This window comes from Vombatus ursinus, unplaced genomic scaffold (assembly GCF_900497805.2).
Source record: "Vombatus ursinus unplaced genomic scaffold, bare-nosed wombat genome assembly UNPS02014822.1, whole genome shotgun sequence".
In the NCBI taxonomy this organism is placed as follows: Eukaryota; Metazoa; Chordata; class Mammalia; order Diprotodontia; family Vombatidae; genus Vombatus; species Vombatus ursinus.
The window spans coordinates 11,617,527-11,637,378 of NW_020954600.1; the positions used below are offsets into that span (position 1 = coordinate 11,617,527).

The following is a 19,852-nucleotide window of genomic DNA, read 5'->3' on the forward strand; positions in this document are numbered from 1 at the left end:
CCACGACCAACCATGGGGAAGAACACCCAAGAGGACTTGGAATGCAGAAGTAGTCGTACATTTTTGGGACACAGCCAATGCTAGAATTTGTTTTGTTTGACTGTGTATTTTTTAAAAAATTGTTTCTGTTTTGTTTTCCAATTTGGGGTGGGGATAAGGGAGAGAAAATGGATTTCTGTTAATTTTTTTAAATTTTAAAAATTAAAAAAATTCATTTTGTTAAAAAACCAAACGAATTGGTTAGACTAGCTGGTCTCTAAGGTCCCTTCTGGCTCTCTATCGACAATCTCTAACATCTACAAAGTACACTTGAGAGGAAGCGAGATTCCACAGTAGGGCCCCCAAACCAGTCCTCTTTACTCAGACAAAGAAATCTGATTTTCACCCACGTCATAACATCGGAATGCTCCAATTATGTGTTTTAAATGGCTTAATCATCGGACACCCCAAAGGCCTCACAACATGGGGACTTTGTACTTCATAACTGCCTAGTGGTTTTTTCCCTCTCCACCTTCTAAGGAAATTACAAAAAAGGGGAAATTAAACACACAAATATGCCAGAAAGCATCAGGAAACAGGGGGGCACTAGCAGGCTTTAAAAAAAAGGCTAGTTAGCTTAGCACTGACCTCCCATTATCCAAGGCTGCCAGCTCATCAATTAGAAGTGTTAATGAGCCCCAAAGGGAAAACCAAAGTCAGGCTGATGGCACCCCGAAGACATTACCGATTCAAAGAAATAACTGGAATGAAGATCTCAGGACCATTCTCCTGTTCTCCATCAGCTTATTGGCCTGACTGTCTCCCTAACTTGGCCATCCCAAGAGGGATCCTCTTAAAATTAAGGGGGGAGGTCAATGCAAAGGCTTTGGAGTAGTTGTAAGATGCAAGCTTACACCCTAGGGCAGGGGTTGTCAACCTTTTTTGTATCCTGGACCCCTTTGGCAGCCTGGTGAAGCCAACAAACTCCTCAGAAGAATGCTTTGGAAATGGATGAAATAAAACACATAGGATTACAAAGGAAACTAATTATATGTTGAAATATAATGATCAAAATACAGACATAAAAACCCCTAACATCTGAGTCCAAGGGCCCCAGATTAAGAATCTCTGGAGTAAGGAAAAGGGCGTGACATCCTTGGGCAGGGATTTTGTGTGAGAAGGAACAGTGACCATGATGGAACGAGGAAAAGGTTTTTAGGGTCACAGACACCAAGCTGGAAGCCACCCCAGAGGTTATTGAGGGAAATCCCTTCATTTTACAGATGAGGAAACTGAGGATAACTGTCCTGCATCAGGTCAGGCAGGGAGTTAGCAGAAGGGTGGGGTTGTACCCAGGTTCTCTGATTCCAGAATTAGTTTTCTTGCCCATGTACCATGTTGAATTTAGTCCATAAAATATCCTAGGGAACTGGAAACTGGACCATCAACAGGCTGGCCATCCCTATCTCAGGCACATAAAGAAGATTATCCTATAAGGAAGCATCAAAATGGTGGATGGTTAGAAGGAAGGAGAGGAAAAGAGGGTGCCAAGCTCACAGGAATGGGAAGGGGGAAAGAGATGGACTGGAATGGAGTGGAGTGTGACCAGGATTGTGCAGGGGACACAAATGGAATCCTGGGTCCCGGGAGTTGAGAAAGAACTGTTAGAACACCTGACTGAGATTGAAATCCATCTGGCAGAAACAACAAACCAAAACAAAATCTGGAGACTTTGTCGCCAGACAACAGCTTGGGAACTGCTGAGCAAACCCCACAAAAGGAGGCTGTGGTGAAAAGGGGAAAATCAGATTCAGAGGCCCTAGGTTCAAATGCCGCTTCTGATATTTACTGCCTACGTGACCTCGGGCAAGTCATAATTTCCCTGGGTCTCACTTTCCTTATCCGTAAGATGAGGAGGTTGGACCAGATGTCCTGTGAAGTACGTCCTAGCTCTGAAACCACAGGATCATCTATTTTAGGGCTGGAAGGGATCCGGAGTCTGGAAAATCTTACCTCTCCCACCTCATTTTACATAGAGGGAAACTGAGGCACAGAGTGATTACATGACCTGCCTAGACTCACACAGCTATTAACTCCCTGAGGTGGGCTCTGAACTCAGATCTTCCTCACTCGAGGTCCTATCCAGGATGCTAAACCACCCCTCTCATTCTAATATGTTTTAAAAAATTTTGTTCAAAAAAACAGCCTATCTATGCAAATAAAGGGGGAGATTTTTCAAAGGAACATCTGGATGGGATACTCAGGCTGCCTCAAAGTGATAGTCAGGTGCCTTAAAATGCCACCCAATCCCTGACTCGCTTCACATTAACCTCATCTGTAATTTCTCAGAAGGATCCCAGAAAATGACAGTATCATACCAGCTGTTCTCCACAGGGACTCAGGCATTTAACTGTGAGCAATGGCAGGTGGAGAAAGACACCAAGAGATGTCTCCCATCCCCCAGAACAGCAACACGAGGAAGGGAATTCTGATCCAAATGTCTTAGAATCATCCACCTGACTGCACATGTGGGAAGAGGCGACAGACATTCTAAAAAACTCTACAAGAATCACAATCATTCACCGTGACTCGATGGTAAGAATTTGCTGGACCACAAAGGTACTAAATCTATTTACTTTAAACATAGTAATTGGGTTTTGACAGTCGGTTGCCCAGCCCTGGAGCACGGTACATAATAAAGGTAAACTATATAATTCTAGGGCCGTTTCAGCCCCAATGAGCAGTCAGACACAGGAGGAGGGAAGGGCTTTGGCGATAAAGGGGCTGAATTGGGAGCAAAAGCTTCTGGGGATCACTTCTTATTGTCTATCCTAAGGTCTTAGTTTCTTCATCTACTAAATGGATAGAATCCCTATCAATAAAGTCTGCCGACCTCAAGTCAATACATCAAGGACCCAGGATTTTGTTGGTTCAGCTACTCCCAGTACAGGTGTCCCCTCTATCGATGCAGCTAACACCTCGTCTTTAGCTTCCTCTCAGAGAGCTGCCCGAGGCTCAGAGGTCCTAAGCGAACTCGACCAAGGTACTGACCTGTAAGTGCCAGCAGGAGGATTTGAGCTCAGTCGGTCCAGATGTTAAATCTGGCACTCCACACACTGTGCCGTATTTCCGCATGGTCGTTGTGACCACAAGAGAAGAACAAAAAAACAAACCCCTAGACTTCAGTCTCACAGATTGTAGTAGTTTTCAGATGAACTAAAACTCAACTGGAATCCAATTATGTTTCTTACAGATTCTCAGTTTCAGAGCAATCCTTTCCTCCTGTCCTACAGTGTAGATAGAAATGCTCATTCTATTGGATGTTTGCTAAGTCCAGAATAAACATGAATGTAACGTTTTTTAAAAGGTCCTTACATAGGATGTTCCATTTCCTACCATCATGTCCTTTGTAATGCTCTTCCCCCATGCCTGGAATGCACTCCATCCTTTATTGAATCCTACTTTCCCTTCAAGATTTTTCTTTCTTTCTTTCTTTCTTTCTTTCTTTCTTTCTTTCTTTCTTTCATGCAATATAGGGCTCATTTGAATAGGTCAGGTTGAAATTTTTATAATTGTATGCATCATCTCATTTCAGCCATCAATCAACAAGAATTTTTTTGGGGGGGGGGTTAGGCAATGGGGTTAAGTGACCTGCCCAGGGTCACACAGCTAGTAAGTGTCATATGTCTGAGGTCACATTTGAACTCAGGTCCTCCTGATTCCAGGGCCGGTGCTCTATCCACTGGAGAGCATTGCAAAGGGCATGCCCCATGTTGTGCATCAAGCTTTTCCTGATTCCCTTAGTTGTGAGTGTTTTCCTCTCCTCCCTGTTATATACAGGTATCTAAGCGACACAGTGGACAGAGTGCTGAGCCTGGAATCAGGAAGACCTGAATTCAAATTCAGCCTCAGATGCTTACTAACTATATGACTATGGGCAACTCAACCTCTGCCTCAGTTTCCTCATTTGTAAAACGGGGATGACAAGAGCACCTATCCCACAGACTTGTTGCAAAAATAAAATGAGGTATTTGCAAAGTGCTTGGTAAACTCTAAAGCACTCTATAATTGCTATTATTAGTAATAATGATTATGTTTAATTACTGTGTTGTTTTGTATACTTACATATGTACACACTGCCTCTTCCAACCTTGAGAGCAGAGACTATTTCATTTTTGTTGTTGTTTTTGTATCCTCAGTGCTTGGCACACAGTAGGCACTTAATAAATGTGTGCTGGTTGACTGACTGATCATAGTCTTTTCAATCTGGAAAATTTCTGGTTATTTTTTCTTTCAGCAGAAAGGAAAATGACCTTAGGAACTCTGCTCACTTCAGGGTTTGACTATACATGCAGACATTCAATAAATGCTTAGTAAAGTTATAAAGTATTATTTCATAAACTCCATGTTTTTTAAAATTACTCAAGAATCTGGGAAACTTTGAGCCACTCTCCAGTCAAAGGACTCAGTTACTAAGCTATGGATTGGCATTACCACAGGTTTGATAGAAGTATATTAAATACTTCAGACAAGGTCTAGGTCTCTGTTATTGTGTCCTAAATGTTTGTATATATGTACATATATATGCACACACACACATATATACACACATATACCTACATATATGTATATAGACACACATATACCTACATATATATACCTATATTATATATACCTATACATACATACAGAAATGTATATATACCCATAGATAGTATATGTATACATACACATATATATACATGCTCTACACACAGATATACATACACACACCATATTAGTGGGTGGGTATATATTATATAAAATGAGTGTGTATATATATATAGAGAGAGAGAGAGAGAGGTATACATAAAATACATATATATAAATGAGTACATATATATATGCAGGCATGTGTGTATGCACACACACATACACACACACACACACAGACTCTAATCACGAGGTAGTAGAAAGAGTGCCAAATCTAGGAAGAAAGATACATTGGATAGGGATAGGAAGTAGACCTCTGATTTCACTGCTATATGGAACTCCGAGGAGAGAAATCTTACTCTACCAATTTGGGTTGGGACATTATCTGCCATGGTTAGTATTAGAGAGTTACCTAGAGCACTAGGAGGTTAAATGATTTAACCAGGGTCATACATCAGTATATATCAAAGGTGGGACTTGTACTCAGGGCTTCCTGGCTTCCCCATCAGCTCCCAATCTACCATGCCATGCTGACTCTATAGAACATGAGGTCCTTGAGGGGAGGGACTGGTCTCTATTTTGTCTTTATATTCTCTGCCTGTGGCACAGTCTTCCATAAAGGAGCTACATAATACAGGCTGGTCGAACTGAATTCAATTTCATGACCCTGGGTAAGTCACTTGCCCTTTCTTCAGTGTTCTCATCTGTAAAACAAGAAGGTTGGACTCAGAGAGTTCAAAGATTCCTTCCAGCTCTTACTCTGTGATTCTACAAACATTTCTTTTCATATTTGGAGAGGGACATGGGGGGCTTAAGGAAGAACAAGGAAGGAGAAAGGGAATCAGGCAAAAATAATTAAAGATCCATGCAGCTTGTGGCTTTCAAGGTGACAGGCTCCAGATAAATACATAAAGGGAAGAGAAATCGAGCTTCCTTCTGCCAGCTGTTGTAATCAAGCCACTTAGACAATTAGAGAAGCATAACCTTTATATAATTAAGCATTCCCTGACATTTTATGTGCAAACCCCCCCCCCTTTTTTTTATTTAGTCTGCTTCTGACTGGGAAGGTCCAGCTGCTGACTACATTTGGTCTGTGTTGACATACAATAATGTCAAGTTAAGCTTTATTTTACAACCTATGTAAATAATGAGTCAGAAGCAGATTCAATCAAAGGAAGCATTAACAGAGGTGGAAAGTGGCTCCCAGGCTTTGGGGAGCCTTGGAGGGCACTTCCAGTTGGCACGATTGGTGGAGGAGGTTACGTTACTCAGTGTAAACCAGCCCAGTCTGTTGGACAACTGCATTTCCCCAGGCAGGACTGAGAACACCAGACAGGCAACTTATTTCATGCCCCTGTTTTTTCCTTGAAGGCTGGTACAGTGCTAAATGTAACTCGGGCATCATGGTGATATGACCTTTTACTGTGGTTATAGCAAGAGATGCTGAGGGGCTGGAGACAGCCAGGATACATCAACTCACTAATACATGATCTCTAACCAAAACGCTTTCTTTGCTGCTCAGACCCAATGGTTCTTTCTCCAAAGTATCACTTCTAGCGAATTTCCCCATAAGGCACAGGCATCTGTTTGCCTCAGTTTCCTCACCTGTAAAAGGAGCTGGAGGAGGAAATGGCAAACGACTCCAGTATGTCTGCCAAGAAAACCCCAAATGGGGTCACGAGCAAACACGACTGACAAACAATAACATCTGAGAGATACGAGACATCCCTAACACATCTAACCTGCTGGAGATGGCCTTCCTATGAGCCTGCAGAGTAGGAACAGCTCACCAGGGCACCCACCTCCTAATCCATTAGGGGAGCTCCACCTGAGCACCAAGCCCGTCTACTTTTCTCGATTCACTTCACTCTAATACCACTTCAGGGATACCACTTATCTTCTTTTCTTAAACTAGTGAGAAGCAGAGTGGCATAAGGAAGAAATTACAAAAACTAGAATAAGGAAGACCTGGGTTCAGATTCTTCCAGTGGCTGAACCACTCTGAGCCTCATGACATAGAAATGTCATGTATTTATCATGAGTATTATCATCACCCACCACAGGAAACTCTTGGCATTCTCTCCATGGAATCAATTCTCTTCACGGATGCAGATTAACAACTTTCCTGGAATATATATTCAATTTAGTTCAGGCCAAGAGGCATCTATTAAGCAACCACTATGTGTCAGGCACTGTGTGCATCAAATACAAAGAAAAAAGAAAAAATACAGAATGGAATTCTTGTTGTTGAGTTGTTTGAGTCATGTCTGACTCTTCGTGACCCCATTTGGGGTTTTCTTGGCTGAGATACTGGAGTGGGTTGCCATTTTCTTCTCCAGCTCATTTGAAAGATGGGGAAACTGAGGCAAACAGGGTTAAGTGACTTGCCCAGAGTCATACAGCTAGGAAGTGTCTGAGGCCAGATTTGAACTCAGGAAGATAAATCTTCCAATGCTCTATCCATTGCATCACTTAGTTGCCTTCTTCTGTTTTTACTTCATGGTAATTTCTGGATAGTCCTTTTTCTCATATCCAACTCCAGAGAACCTCCCCTTGTAATTAAGAAAACCAGTTAAATAAAACCCAGTGTATCTAACAGTATACTCAACATTCTACACCTGTAGTAGTCCCCTATCTCTCAAACAAAGCATGGATGGCACATTTCCTCATTTCTCCTCCAGGGCCAAGACTTGTTATTATAGTTACATAAATCGGAACAGATTTCTTTGTTCTTAACTGACATCACTGTAGACATTATACATACTTATTCCCTGTCCCATTTAGTTTACCCTCTGCCACGGCTTCCTACATCTTCCCAAATTCTCTCAGTTTCTCAAGTAGATCATTTCTTGAGGTATAATAATATTTCATTATGATATAGGCTAATATTTGAAATAAGGAAGACACAGAGATGGGAAACTGGAAAAGTGCTCCTTAATGGGCTTCAAAAGCCCCGAATTAACAAAACCCAAGCCACCTAGGTCATGAGCAGGGAAATGAGATAGAAACAAAGTCAAAGGAGATGAAAAGCTTGCACGAAATCACATCTCCCATCAGAGACAGAGTAAAAAAAAGGACTTGAAGACTTCCTCTGACTTAGGTGGCATGTTCAGACCATTAGATCAGAGAGAGAAAGAAGATTACAGCCCAGAGACATCCTCTTAAAACTATTCTTTCCCAGGGAAATTCATAAGAGCTATTATGAGCTATTACCACCCAAATTTCTCTCTATTATACCCAATTCTCATCTGAATTTCTGCGGTACTGAGGGATGGGGCTTTTGAGGCTTAATTAGACTCACAATTACCCCCCAAATTCTCATTTTGAACTGGGAAGCTCTCTATAAATGAAAGCTATTATTATCTCGGGGGGGTATTAGATCCTATTCCTCCAAGCAATATTTTATCAGAGTCCTAAGCCCGGGATCAGAAACTGAGAGGTTGCTTCCTCCATCCCTGGCCCACCAGGAAGCTGCGGTATCCAGGCCCAACTGGGCAAACAGGTACCTGGAGAAAATAGACAACCTGGGTAAGCCCCAGACCAGATGAACAGCCTGGAATACTTAATACAGTCCAATAGACAGACATTCATTAAGCATCTAAATGTTTCCCTGCCATAGAAACTGCTCAGAGCCTAGCAGGGGAGATAAGACATGTATACCAATTAACTGAGTTTCCTCATCTGTAAAATTGGAGAGTTGGGTGACAGGAAGCCTTTTGGCTTGAAATCAGAGGAGTCTATCATTTATCAGAAGGTCTCTTTCCCATGACAGCCTGACCATTGCCTGTTTCCCTGGAATTCAGGCCATTATGGTAAATAATAAGAACTTACGACCCAAGCTTTGAGTAGGATTAGATGGATTAGATGATGATGATGATGCTTGAGGTCAAGACCGGCTGCTGACACACACTGCCTGTGTGACCTTGGGAAAGTCACTCTACTCCATAACCCGGGAAACTCAATAATAATATTATAGATAACAATAATTTTGTTGCTGTTTAGTTGTTTCAGTCATGTCTGACTCTTCATGATCCCATTTGGGGTTTTCTTGGCAGAGATACTGGAATGGTTTGCCATTTCCTTATTCAGATCATTTTACAGAGGAGGAAACTGAGGCAAACAGGGTTAAGTGACTTGCCCAGGGTCACACAGCTAGTAAGTGTCTGAGGCTGGATTTGAACTCAGGTCTTTCTGACTCCAAGTCCAACCCTCTACCCACTGCACCACGTGGATGCCAAAAGACTATATACATTCACGGTTTTTAGAGCTGGAAGGCGCAGTGGAGGCCAAGGGTTGAGCAGCTGCTGATTGGTACTGGCAGAGAAAGTTTCCTCATTGGGAGTCCCCTACAACAATGAGTTCACAGTTCCAGACCAAAAATAAAGTATTTACTGAATGAGCATTTATTAAGCATTTACTATGTGCCAAGCATTGGCATCAACATAATGACTGGCATGTATCAAGCATGTTAATCAAGCAAAATTGCCATGAGATTAGGAAATATGAAAACTCCTGGTGCTTGAGCACATTATGGGAAATGAGCAGAGGACGTGATCATTTGTGCATATCTTGATATTTTTGGAGATATTAAAGATGTTTTGGAGACATTACAAAACCCCACTCTATGAGTTAGGTGCTACAGGAATTATCACCTTTCTTTTTCAGACGAAGAAATGGGGTCCAACAAGAATTTAAGTGACTTGCCCAGGGTCACACAGCTAGCAAGAGGAGAAATTGAACCCAGGTCAGTCAATACATAAAGAAATTAATTCAGACTATTCACTGGAAAGTCAAATACTGACGCTGAAAGCCCTTTGGCCACATAATGACAAGACAGGACTCATTGGAAAAGATTCTGATGTTGGGAAAGATTGAAGGCAAAAGGAGAAGAGGATGGCAGAGGAGATGGAAAGATAGTGTCATGGAAGTAACGGCTTTAGGAGAGAGTGGAGGATGGAAGGGTGTGGCATGCTATGGTCCACAGGGTCACAAAGAGTAGGACACAGCTGAATGACTGAACCATGGCAACAAATGGTACATGAGGGGGGATTGGGGGAGATGAAGATAAAAGAAAAATGATGATGATGTTTTAAAGCCATTTTCTCATAATAACTGTGACACTGTCTAAGAAAAATCACTAGCTGAGAAAACTGAAGTTTGGACACGGTAGGATTCTTCCTAGGGATCACATGGCTAATAATTATCAGAGCTTGGACTCAAAACCAGGTCTCCTGATGAAAATCTAAAGAGAGTGTAAGACCAGAACACAGAGATGTCCATATATTGTGGTCCTGAAGGTACAAACAAACAAAAACCTTTGTGAAAAAATCATAGGATGATTTATTTGGAGCAAGAAAGAACCTCAGAGATCATTAAGTATGCTCCCTTTTTTCTTTTAAAAAAGTCTTTTTAAAAAATTAACCAGCGTTATTTCTCTTCTGCCTACTCCCCACCCCTTAATAAAAAAAAGAAAAGAGAAAAAGAAAACCTTTGCAACAAATACACACATACATACATAGTTAAACAAAACAGATTCTCACATTTGTTGTTGTACGGTTGTTTTCAGTTGTGTTTGACTCTTCATGACCCCATTTGGGGTTTTCTTGGCAGAGATACTGGAGTGGTTTGCCATTTCCTTTTCTAGCTCATTTTTCAGATGAGGAAACAGAGGCAAACAAGGTTAAGTGACTTGCCCAGGTCTGAGGCTAAATTTTAACTCAGGAAGATGAGTCTTCCTGACTCCACGCCTGGCACTCTATCCACTGCACTAACTACCTCCCCTAATTCTCACATTGGTCATGTCAAAAATAGATATCAAATATATATATACCTCTCTCAGATATGATATATAATATATCATCTACATCTCAAATATCATCTATATACATATATATGGGTAGGTATATATATATGTATATACATAAATTCTACACTTTGTTATTTCTCTAAAGGAGATAGGTAGCATGTATGCATCATCACTGGTCATGGCTTTGGTCAGAATTCTTGAGACTATCAAAGTTGTTTGCCTTTACAACATTGTTATCTTATACATTGTTATCCTGGTTCTGTTCACTTCACTCTTCATCAGTTAAAACAAGTCTTTCCAGGTTTCTCCAAACCTGTCCTTTTCATTCTTTAGAGGAAAGCTTTGGGAAAGAAATGAGATTTTGGGAGGAAACACTTGAAAGGAGAATTAATAATTCAATAAAAGAGGTATAAAACGTTACCTAAGTAGTAGAATCCTTGAAAATTATAATGGGTCACACAGTTAATGACTCCATGAACCAACAAGAAATATCAAAACAAATCTCTCTCTCTCTCTCTCTGTATGTGTCTCTCTCTCTCTGTCTCCCTCTCTGTCTTTCTCTCTCTCTCTCTATCTCCCTCTCTGTCTTTCTCTCTCTCTCTCTGTCTTTCTCTCTCTCTGTCTCCCTCTCTTTCTTTCTTTCTTTCTCTCTCTCTCTGTCTCCCTCTCTGTCTCTCTCTCGATGAGGCCTAAAAAGTTTAAGTCACTTGTCCAAGGTCCCAACTAAAATCTCACCTTCTACAGGAAGCCCTCCCCAACCCCTCTTAATTCCAGTGCCTTCCCTCTCCAATTATGTCCTATTTTTCCTGTATATAGCTTGTTTTGTGTATATTTGTTTGCATGTTTTCTCATCCATTAGATGGTAAACTCCTCCAGGGAAGGAACAGGCTTTTGCCTCTTTGTGTGTCCCCAGCTATTAGCACAGTGCTTGGAACATAGCAGGTTCTTAAGAAATGTTGATTGATCGATTGACGGCAATAGCAAAGCAAGAATGTTAACTCAAATCTTCTAAGTTCAGGCTTATTCCCATTGTACCAGATCAATCTTATTCAATTCAATTTGGCACCCACTATATACCAGGTATAGTTCCAGGAACCGGCGATAGAGACAAAATAATAATAATGATGATGACGATGACGATGATGATTATCATTATCTTCATCGTCATTATTGTCATCATCATCATCGTCATCGTCATCATCATCCCAGCCCTCCAGAAGCTTACACGCTCCAATGGAAATGATGCCACTTTGGGTGTATTCTGTGGGGCCGCTACCAAAGCCCCTAGGAGGGAGTTCAACTCCAACAGGTGAATGGATGCCTCGTCTTTCTGCCCTCCCAGCAGGGTCAGCTCTTCCAAGGAAAGGGCCAGGGTGGGTGGTAATGAGAGAGATACAGGGGAGGAAAGGAGAAAGAGAAGATGGGTGAAAGAAGAGCCTAAAAGGGGGAGATTAAGAGAACAGCTTGGAAGACTACCACGGCAGCGACGAGCTTGGGAAGTAATTACTGTCAGGATCAAACGCAGAACCATTTGACTCGCTTCCAAATGAGGGACGTTGTAGAAATTTTCAACTCCCGCCGAAGCGGTGACAGGGGAAGCTTCGTAGATGCACAACATCCAATTAGGCAGGAAAAAAAAAAGCGGCAGGTACAGAAAGACAGCAATCAACCTCTCAGAATCTCCTTCTGTGTCGACAACTGAATCAAACGCTGTTGCTTCCCCTGGCCCAGCTGTTCTTTCAAACCTGAAATTAAAAGTGGAAAGCCCTCTCTCCTGCCACTGAACGGTCCTCCAGGTGCTGGAGTCAAAGGCAGCCCACGGTGTTGGCGCTCTCCAGTGCTCTCCTTCCCATCCCCACTCCCAGGCTGAGCCCGTGGCAGGACTCCAGGAGCAAGGCCAACAGACAGACCCCAAGGACATCAGTCACTTTCCTTCGGGGCTTGGATGCTTCCTTTCCAGGGATTCTGGCCACTGCTTCTTCATTGCTCACTATCTGCAAAGCCTCTAAGCCTTACCAGGGGGTGGGGGCAGCCCTGAGCTCTCACCCCCGGCGCCAATAGGACCAAGCTCTGGTAGGATCTACTGACTTGGCAGGGACGCGAGGAATGTGGGCACAGAAAAGGTCAGATAGCTCAACCCTCTCGGAGGCCCAGAGAGATTGAGTCATTTGTCCAAGGAAGAGGCGGATCTGACGCCAGGGGTTTGCACCCAGAGCAACAGCTCCCATCGGCTGTGTGACCCAAGGACCAGCCTAGGTGAGGAAGGGGAGATGCAGAGAAAGGCTGGCCAGCAGGTGATGAGCAGTGCTGGCCTCTTCAGCTAAGGCATTACTTTTGCACTGGCTGTGGCTCGTGCCTGAAATGCCCTCCCTTTCTATATATAATTCTCCTTAAGGCTTGGTTAAAGTGTCACCTCCTACCTTGCCAGGACCCTATAGGCAGCTTAGTGAATAGAGCTGGGGGCCTGGAGTCAGGCAGATCTGAGTGCAAATCCTGCCTCAGGCTCTTACTAGCTGTGTGGCTCTGGGCATGTGCTTTAACTTCTGTTTGCATCAGTTTCAACTGTAAAATGGGGGTGGTGGCAAGCTGGCGCCATAGTGTTTAGAGCGAGGGCCTGGAGTCAGGAAGACTTATCTTCCTGAGTTCAAATCCAGCTTCCAACACTTCCTATCAGTGTGACCCTGGGCAAGTCACTTAACCCCGTTTGTCTCAGTTTTCCTCATCTGTAAAATGAGCTGGAGAAGGAAATGGCAAAGCTCCATTTTCTCTACCAATATCTCTACCAAGAAAAACTCAAATGGGGTCACAAAGACCCTGAAACAACTGAACAACAACATTACTGGCATGGAAGACCATGAACGTCAGGGCCCAGACCGAGGCCTTCTGTTTTCTTCACTTCTCTCTTCTCCTGTCTATAAGATGGGGGTACTGATACTTGCCCGGCTTCCCTCGCAGTGCTACGATGGAACTCAGACGAGATAACAAATGTCTAAAAGGGCCTTGTACATTGTAAAATGCCACATAAATACATTACCACTGTTGTTAGGGGCACAGATGATAAGCAATCCTTCTCCATCTTCCTATGAGTCACTTCCAAAACTCAATTGTCACGACACTGCCAAGGACCTGGAGACAGGCCAAGGAGTCTGCCTTAGAAGGAGGCGTCCAGTCCAACCCTATTTCTGTCTAAAGCCTTCATGATTGCTCCTCTCCCCGTGGTAATGAATCTTATTAGGAGTCTGCAGATTTCCACTTACACTGTAATTCACCTTCCAAGAGAATGACAGCATCACCTCTGTCTCCTCTCAGCGTCATGCTCTACTCCCGCAACCAAAGAGAAAAAAAGAGGAGGCCTGGATCTCTCTGTCTGCTAAAGAGCTTTATCAGTACCTTGGGGGAAATTCAATTTGGGTGTGTGGGAGGGAAAGAGGAGACACAGCAACTTGGTGGTGATGGTGTGTATGTATGTATGTATGTATGCACGCACGCACGCATATATGTATGTACGTATGTGTATGTATGGATATATATATGTGCGTGTATCTGTATGGATGTATGTATGTACCACACACATACATATGTATGTGTGTACAACACACGTATCTGTGTATGCACACATGTTTATATATGTACACATTTCATACATGGCATTCTGACCACAGATGGATGCCTGATTGCTGGGGCAGTCATGAAGGGAGAAGGGGTGAGTCATACCTTAACCCACTGGACTGGGTCTAACAGTAGTAAGGTAGGTCCTGAGAAAGAAGCCAAGGCAACAGAACTCTAGGGGAGGTTGTCTGGGGCGGTATGTTACAACATGGCGGTCCCAGTGGGGAAATGCATCCCTCCCCTGCAAGATGCCAGCACCCCAGAGCAAAGCCCAGCTCTGGTCTGGGAGCGTTTGAGCTAAGGTGCTTATCCTGGGATGAAGACTCCAGAGGGTCACGGCATCAAGATGGTGCAGTGGATAGAGCACCAGCCCTGGAGCTGGAAGGACCTAAGTTCAAATCTGGCCTCAGACACTTACTAGCTGTATGACCTTGAGCAAGTCACTTAACCCCGACTGCCTCAAAAAAAAAAAAAAAAAGACTCCAGAGGATCTGTGAACATTGATGGGAGAAAAATGACACCTTTATTTTCACAAACCTCTAAGAGAAAGTTGTCATTTCTTTCAGTTATTTAAAAACATGACTCTGAGAAGGGGTCAATTATCCTCACCAGACAGTCCAAAGGGTCCATGATGGAAAAAAAAAGATTAAGAGTCTCTCTTCTAGGGAAAAAGCCTTAAATGTGCTGGTAAGCCCTTTGGCGGCGAGAATCCTCTGTCAGCTAGAGAATGACAAGGGAAGGGATCCATTTCTTATCCAAACAGGATCAGTCAATCAATCAACAAGCATTTACTAAGTGTTTACTATGTCCCAGTCATTTAGCTAGGCATTGGGGATAGGAAGAATGAGTCAACAGCAATCAGTAAAAAGGCATTTATTAGGCATTTACTATGGACTATGCTCCAGGCACTGTGCCAAGTCCTAGAGATACAAACAAAGACAAAAACATAGCTCCTTGACCTCAAGAAGCTCACAGATAAATGGCAGGGGGTGGGGTGGGAGTGGGGATGGACCAAACACGCCTACATATTAGATACATATGGTCTAAATGAAAGGTAATTTATGGAGAGAAGGCACTAGTGGTGGGGGGAGGTGTGGGGACTAGGAATAGGATTTAAACTGAGTCTTGAAGGAAGCCAGGGAAACCAGGAGGCAGAGGTGAGGCACGGGGCACAGCCAGGGCAAAGGCCTGGAGATGGGAGATGGGAGGGCCCGTAAGTGAAGAACAACAAAATGGATCTATGATTTTTAGTGGTGTAGGGAAGTCCCAGGTGAAGAAATTCCTTCCATCAGTGCAAGGCAGCGCCTTTTTTACAACTTAACGAGTTGCCTGGGACAAGGAGGGGGTGTGATTTGCTTAGGTTTACAGCAGCTACTATGCATCAGAGGCAGAACTTTTCAGTTCAGGGAAGTGGCTCTTTCTCTAATTCCTGCCCTCAGGGAGCTTCCATTTTCATGCAAAAAGTAATGGTGATTGTTCCCCCTGGGTTTTCCATCCTGACGTGGGTTTAGCCCCCAAATCTCCTGCCCCTGATTTCCCACTCTCTTCTGAGAATAGAAGGCGTCCATCCCTCGTTTGGATCTCGTGCCAAGGCAGCGCAGCGCTTTGGAGATAACCTTGTACTTGGCCCGGGAGATCTCGGCTCTAGTCTGGGCTTTATCACTTGCTGGTCATGTGGCTGTGGACAAGTCTCTTTCACTCAGCCTCAGTTTCCTCTACTTGCTCTCTTCAGACCTCAAGGAGGGCGAATGCAAAGAAAATGGCCCATAAACTATAATTCGCCACAGGGATGTGAGTTAGACTGGAAGCTCCTTGAGGGCAGGGGCTGTCTTTTGTCTCTTTTTACATCTCCAGTGCTCAGTGCAGGGCCAGGCACACAGTAGGAGCTTACTGATTTTTCTAACTTATTTTTACTGTTTACTGATTAACTGAGTGAGGTTTTCTTTTTCCTTGTCACAACGCTGGGCCCCCAGGGCTGTGGATTCCTTAAGCATTGGCCCTGAGGCTCTTCCTTGGGGTTTGGACATGCCGATGAAGAGGCTTGGAGAAAAGTATCCTGAGAATACTTTTCATCCTGTCAGACTGATCCGGCTTGCTATGCTCCTCACCAGGCATAAGCAGCTGAGGCAGCAGCAAAACAAACCCCAGAAGAGATCAGAGCCCACCCAACCCAAAAGAAAAATCAATGCCCCCCCCCCCCCCCAAAAAAACCCAACATGGAGAGTTGCAATCTCTGTGCTGGAGCTCATCCAAACACTGTAGGGAACAAGGTCATTGTACAATCACACCTGACGTAAAAGCAGAGTCACGTGACCCTCCACCTGTTCATCCACCTCCTAAACCCTCAGTTTCCTCATCTGTAAAATGAATGAGTTGGATGAGCGCTGCTGAGGTCCCTTTCAGCTCCAGATTCGTGATCCTAAAGCTAGAAGAGGCCGAATCCAACGATCTCATTTTACAGATGAGGAAGAGGCAAAGTGACCTTGCCCAAGGTCACAGTCAGAATGTGAACCTGGGGTCCTCTGACTCTAAAATCCGGCATTCTTTGCACATTTGTGCTGTGTTGGGAGGTTTGCAAAACGGTCTGCATGCATTACCCTGACATCTCAAAACAGCTCGTGAGGGAGGTACTGCAGATATTATTATCCCCATTTTACAGGAGAGGAAACTGAGATACAGAGAGGTCAACAGATTTGTTGGAGGTCACACAAAAGAATCAGCATGAGATTAGAATCCTGCTTCCAAGACTCTAAACTCCTACATATGGATTAGCACACAAGGCCAAAGATGCAGCTGGGTAGAGTAAGGTGACCTAGTAGATAGAGAAGCTGGGGGTGGAGTCAGGAAGGCCTGAGTTCAAATTCAGCCTCAGATACTCATAGCCGAGTGACCTGGGGCAAATCACTTCACTTCTCCTTGACTCAATTTCCTCATCTGTAAAATGAAGATACGAATAGCAGTTTCCTCCCAGGGTTGTTGTGAGGACCAAACAAATGACACGTGTAAAGGGCTTTGCAAACCTTAAAGACCCGGCGATATTATCACTGGTTCTTATTGCTAGAAGGGATCCCATACTCGGCCGACTCCCCAACCCCTGTTTCTCATCCTGCCCTTCTGTGCTCCCTACAATGAGCTTTTGTTCCTGGCTGTGAGTGTGTGTGTGTGTGTGTGTGTGTGTGTGTGTGTCAAAGTCTCTGTGTGCCTGTGTGTGTGCTCGAGTAGTGAGTGTGTGTATGTATGCGTGAGTAAGTCTCTGCATTAGTGTGTATGTGTTTGTGTGTCTCTGTGTTAGTGTGTGTGTGTGTGTGCTCGAGTGTGAGTATGTGTGTGTGTGTGTGTATGTGTTGTGTTGCTGCTGTGGGGGAACAGGGAAGGGATGGTCTATTATGCTATGGAAATGCTTGTTTTATTCCATATGTTAAAAAGAAAATAAAGAAAATTTTAAAAAGAAAAGACAGAAAAACTGAGGCCCATAGGTAAGAAGAGAGCAACCCCTCTGGCCTCCGCTGTGGTTGAGAGGTGGAGTTGGCCCCAGAACCCAGACCTCTTTCCCTTCACTTTCTGATCCACTGTTCCCCACCCCCCAAAAGCCCCTTTCACTCACCATCTGCTTCCTCCTCGGCTACCTCAGAAGTAACAAGTCCTGAGAGTGCCTTGGAAGGGCTGAGCTTCTACAGTCCAATGCCTCAGCCCAGGGTTTCCAGGGAAGCATCTGCTGAGTCCACAAGGGGAACCCACACCTTCCCATGGCTGCAAACCACCCCCGTTCAGCCCCAAACCCGCCATGTGTGAGAGCCACACTGGCCAGCAGCCCTCAGGCCCCCGCGGGCCCCTGCTCAGCACCTAGGCAACCGAGCAGCCCTGGACGCGCCATTTCTGAGGCTCTGCTTTTGGAACTGTCTGATCGACAGGTTATGTTTCCAACCAACAAAGCCACAATTAAAATAATATTCCGCTACTGGGTGTCTTGATCCTCTTATACGTTCCATATGGCCGGGAAAGATACAATAATCGCTGGCTTTCAGGATTCCCCCGGCCCCTATTCTTAAATGGCTGTCATTAATCTTAGAGATCAAAGAAGAAAACAACTCAGAATCAAGCACGACAGAAGGCGATGGGAGAGAGGTACCAAGTAGATGCTTCAAAGGCTGAGATATGGATTTTACCCTGATGAAATTAACAAAAGGACTTCAGAGCACCATATTAATTGTCTTGGGTCCAGTTTTCTCTACCCCCATCAAAATAATGTTAAATAAAACCTTCTTTTCCCCAGTCTATGGTGAAGAAAAATGTATTTTCAAGGCCTGGGAAGTATTGCAGAGGGAAATAAAACATTTCTAATTTTTAATCCATTAAGCAAAGACAACCAGGCACTGAGCTCAAAGAAAAAGTATTTCTAGTACAAAAATCCTTCAGTTCCAGTGGTGGGGATGCTAGTTCTCTTTTCTGCTATGTGTCTAGGAGAAGTTGCTTTGGTAGCTATGTTCTGGTGAAGGGATATGAGTTTACCACAATGCCTCTCTTGAAACTCACATTCTATTGGATATTTAAGAAGGTGACTGCATAGTTAGCTCTCTAAATCTAGATGTGAGAAAGCATTCCTCTTTGGAAGTGGAACATGGGATCAACGTTGGACTTTATGCCTTCATCCAAGGACCAGCTCGATCTAAAGCTTGGAGATGCTGATCACCAGGAGGTTGGCCACAAGGAAATGGCTTTGTCTCTGGTCATTACAATTCATGAAACACACAGAAGAGCCATAATCTGGATTGAGGAGAGAATGCTCACCCTGATGAAACCACCGAGCTTCTTAAGCTGAGGAATATTTACAGCTTGTTATCACCCTTATTTCATACCCTTGCCCCCAGCGTGGCCAACATCCAGCATTTTCTTTAGCCCATTCTCTTACATGTTTCTAATGAAAATGGGTCATGTTTCCAAAACCTCCTGAGAACAGAAAACCTTTGCATTTCCTGAGACCGACAGGAAGTCATGGAGATGGCCCAAGCAGAAAAGACTCGGTGTCCGCCCCCACCCGAGGTCGGGCTTCGTCGCACCCGCACCCACCCGGGCACTGACTCTACCTTGGGAGTTCTCACAGTTCTCCTCGTCGCTGTTGTCCTGACAATTATCCTCTCCATCGCACACGAAACTCTTGTCGATGCAGAGGCCATTTTTGCAATGGAAGCGGGCCGTGGAGCATAGGAGGGGGTTTGCGGCTGCGAAGGGAAAGGAAGATGAGTTAGCAGGAGGGCCTGGAGATGCGCTGACCTCCTCCTCCACCAGGAAGATGCTCCCATGTGGGGAAAGCAGAGCAGAGGAGGCAGAGCGGGGTCCTCCCGGGCAGAGGGTCGGAGCTCCTAGGCAGGAAGAGCCTTGGGCCAAGCACAGAGCTCGCTTCGAGAAGCAAATGATAGGGCTGTGGAAAGAGCACGCATGCATGCAGACGTGTGTGTACACACACAAACCTGAGCACGCACAAACACGACTACAGAAAATTACATGGAAACATATCTCCACGCGTGAACACTGGAGTAAGAGCCTTCCTTTCGTGTCACAGTCAGCAGTTTTCTCACCTAGTAAGTGACAGGGTTAGATGAGACGATCTTCATGGTTCTTCTGACCTCTAATAGCATATGTTCTAAGGGCCCTTCCAGCTCCTGACATTTCATACTCTAAGGTTTCTCTCTGCCCTGACTTCTAATATTCCATGTTCCATGCTCTGAGAGCCCACTTAGTCCTTTGTTCTAGAGTCTCTTCTGTTTC

The 19,852-nt window shown here is 44.2% G+C and overlaps 1 protein-coding gene across 1 annotated transcript in view; it reads right to left on the bottom strand.

The window, feature by feature from the left end:
• Positions 1 to 19,852, bottom strand: part of LDLRAD3 (low density lipoprotein receptor class A domain containing 3) — an 88,723-nt gene that overhangs the window by 58,095 nt on the left and 10,776 nt on the right. Inside the window, exon 3 of the mRNA XM_027837749.1 lies at positions 19,171 to 19,305. Coding sequence (XP_027693550.1) covers positions 19,171 to 19,305 — 135 coding nt within the window. The remainder of the gene's footprint in view (positions 1 to 19,170; positions 19,306 to 19,852) is intronic.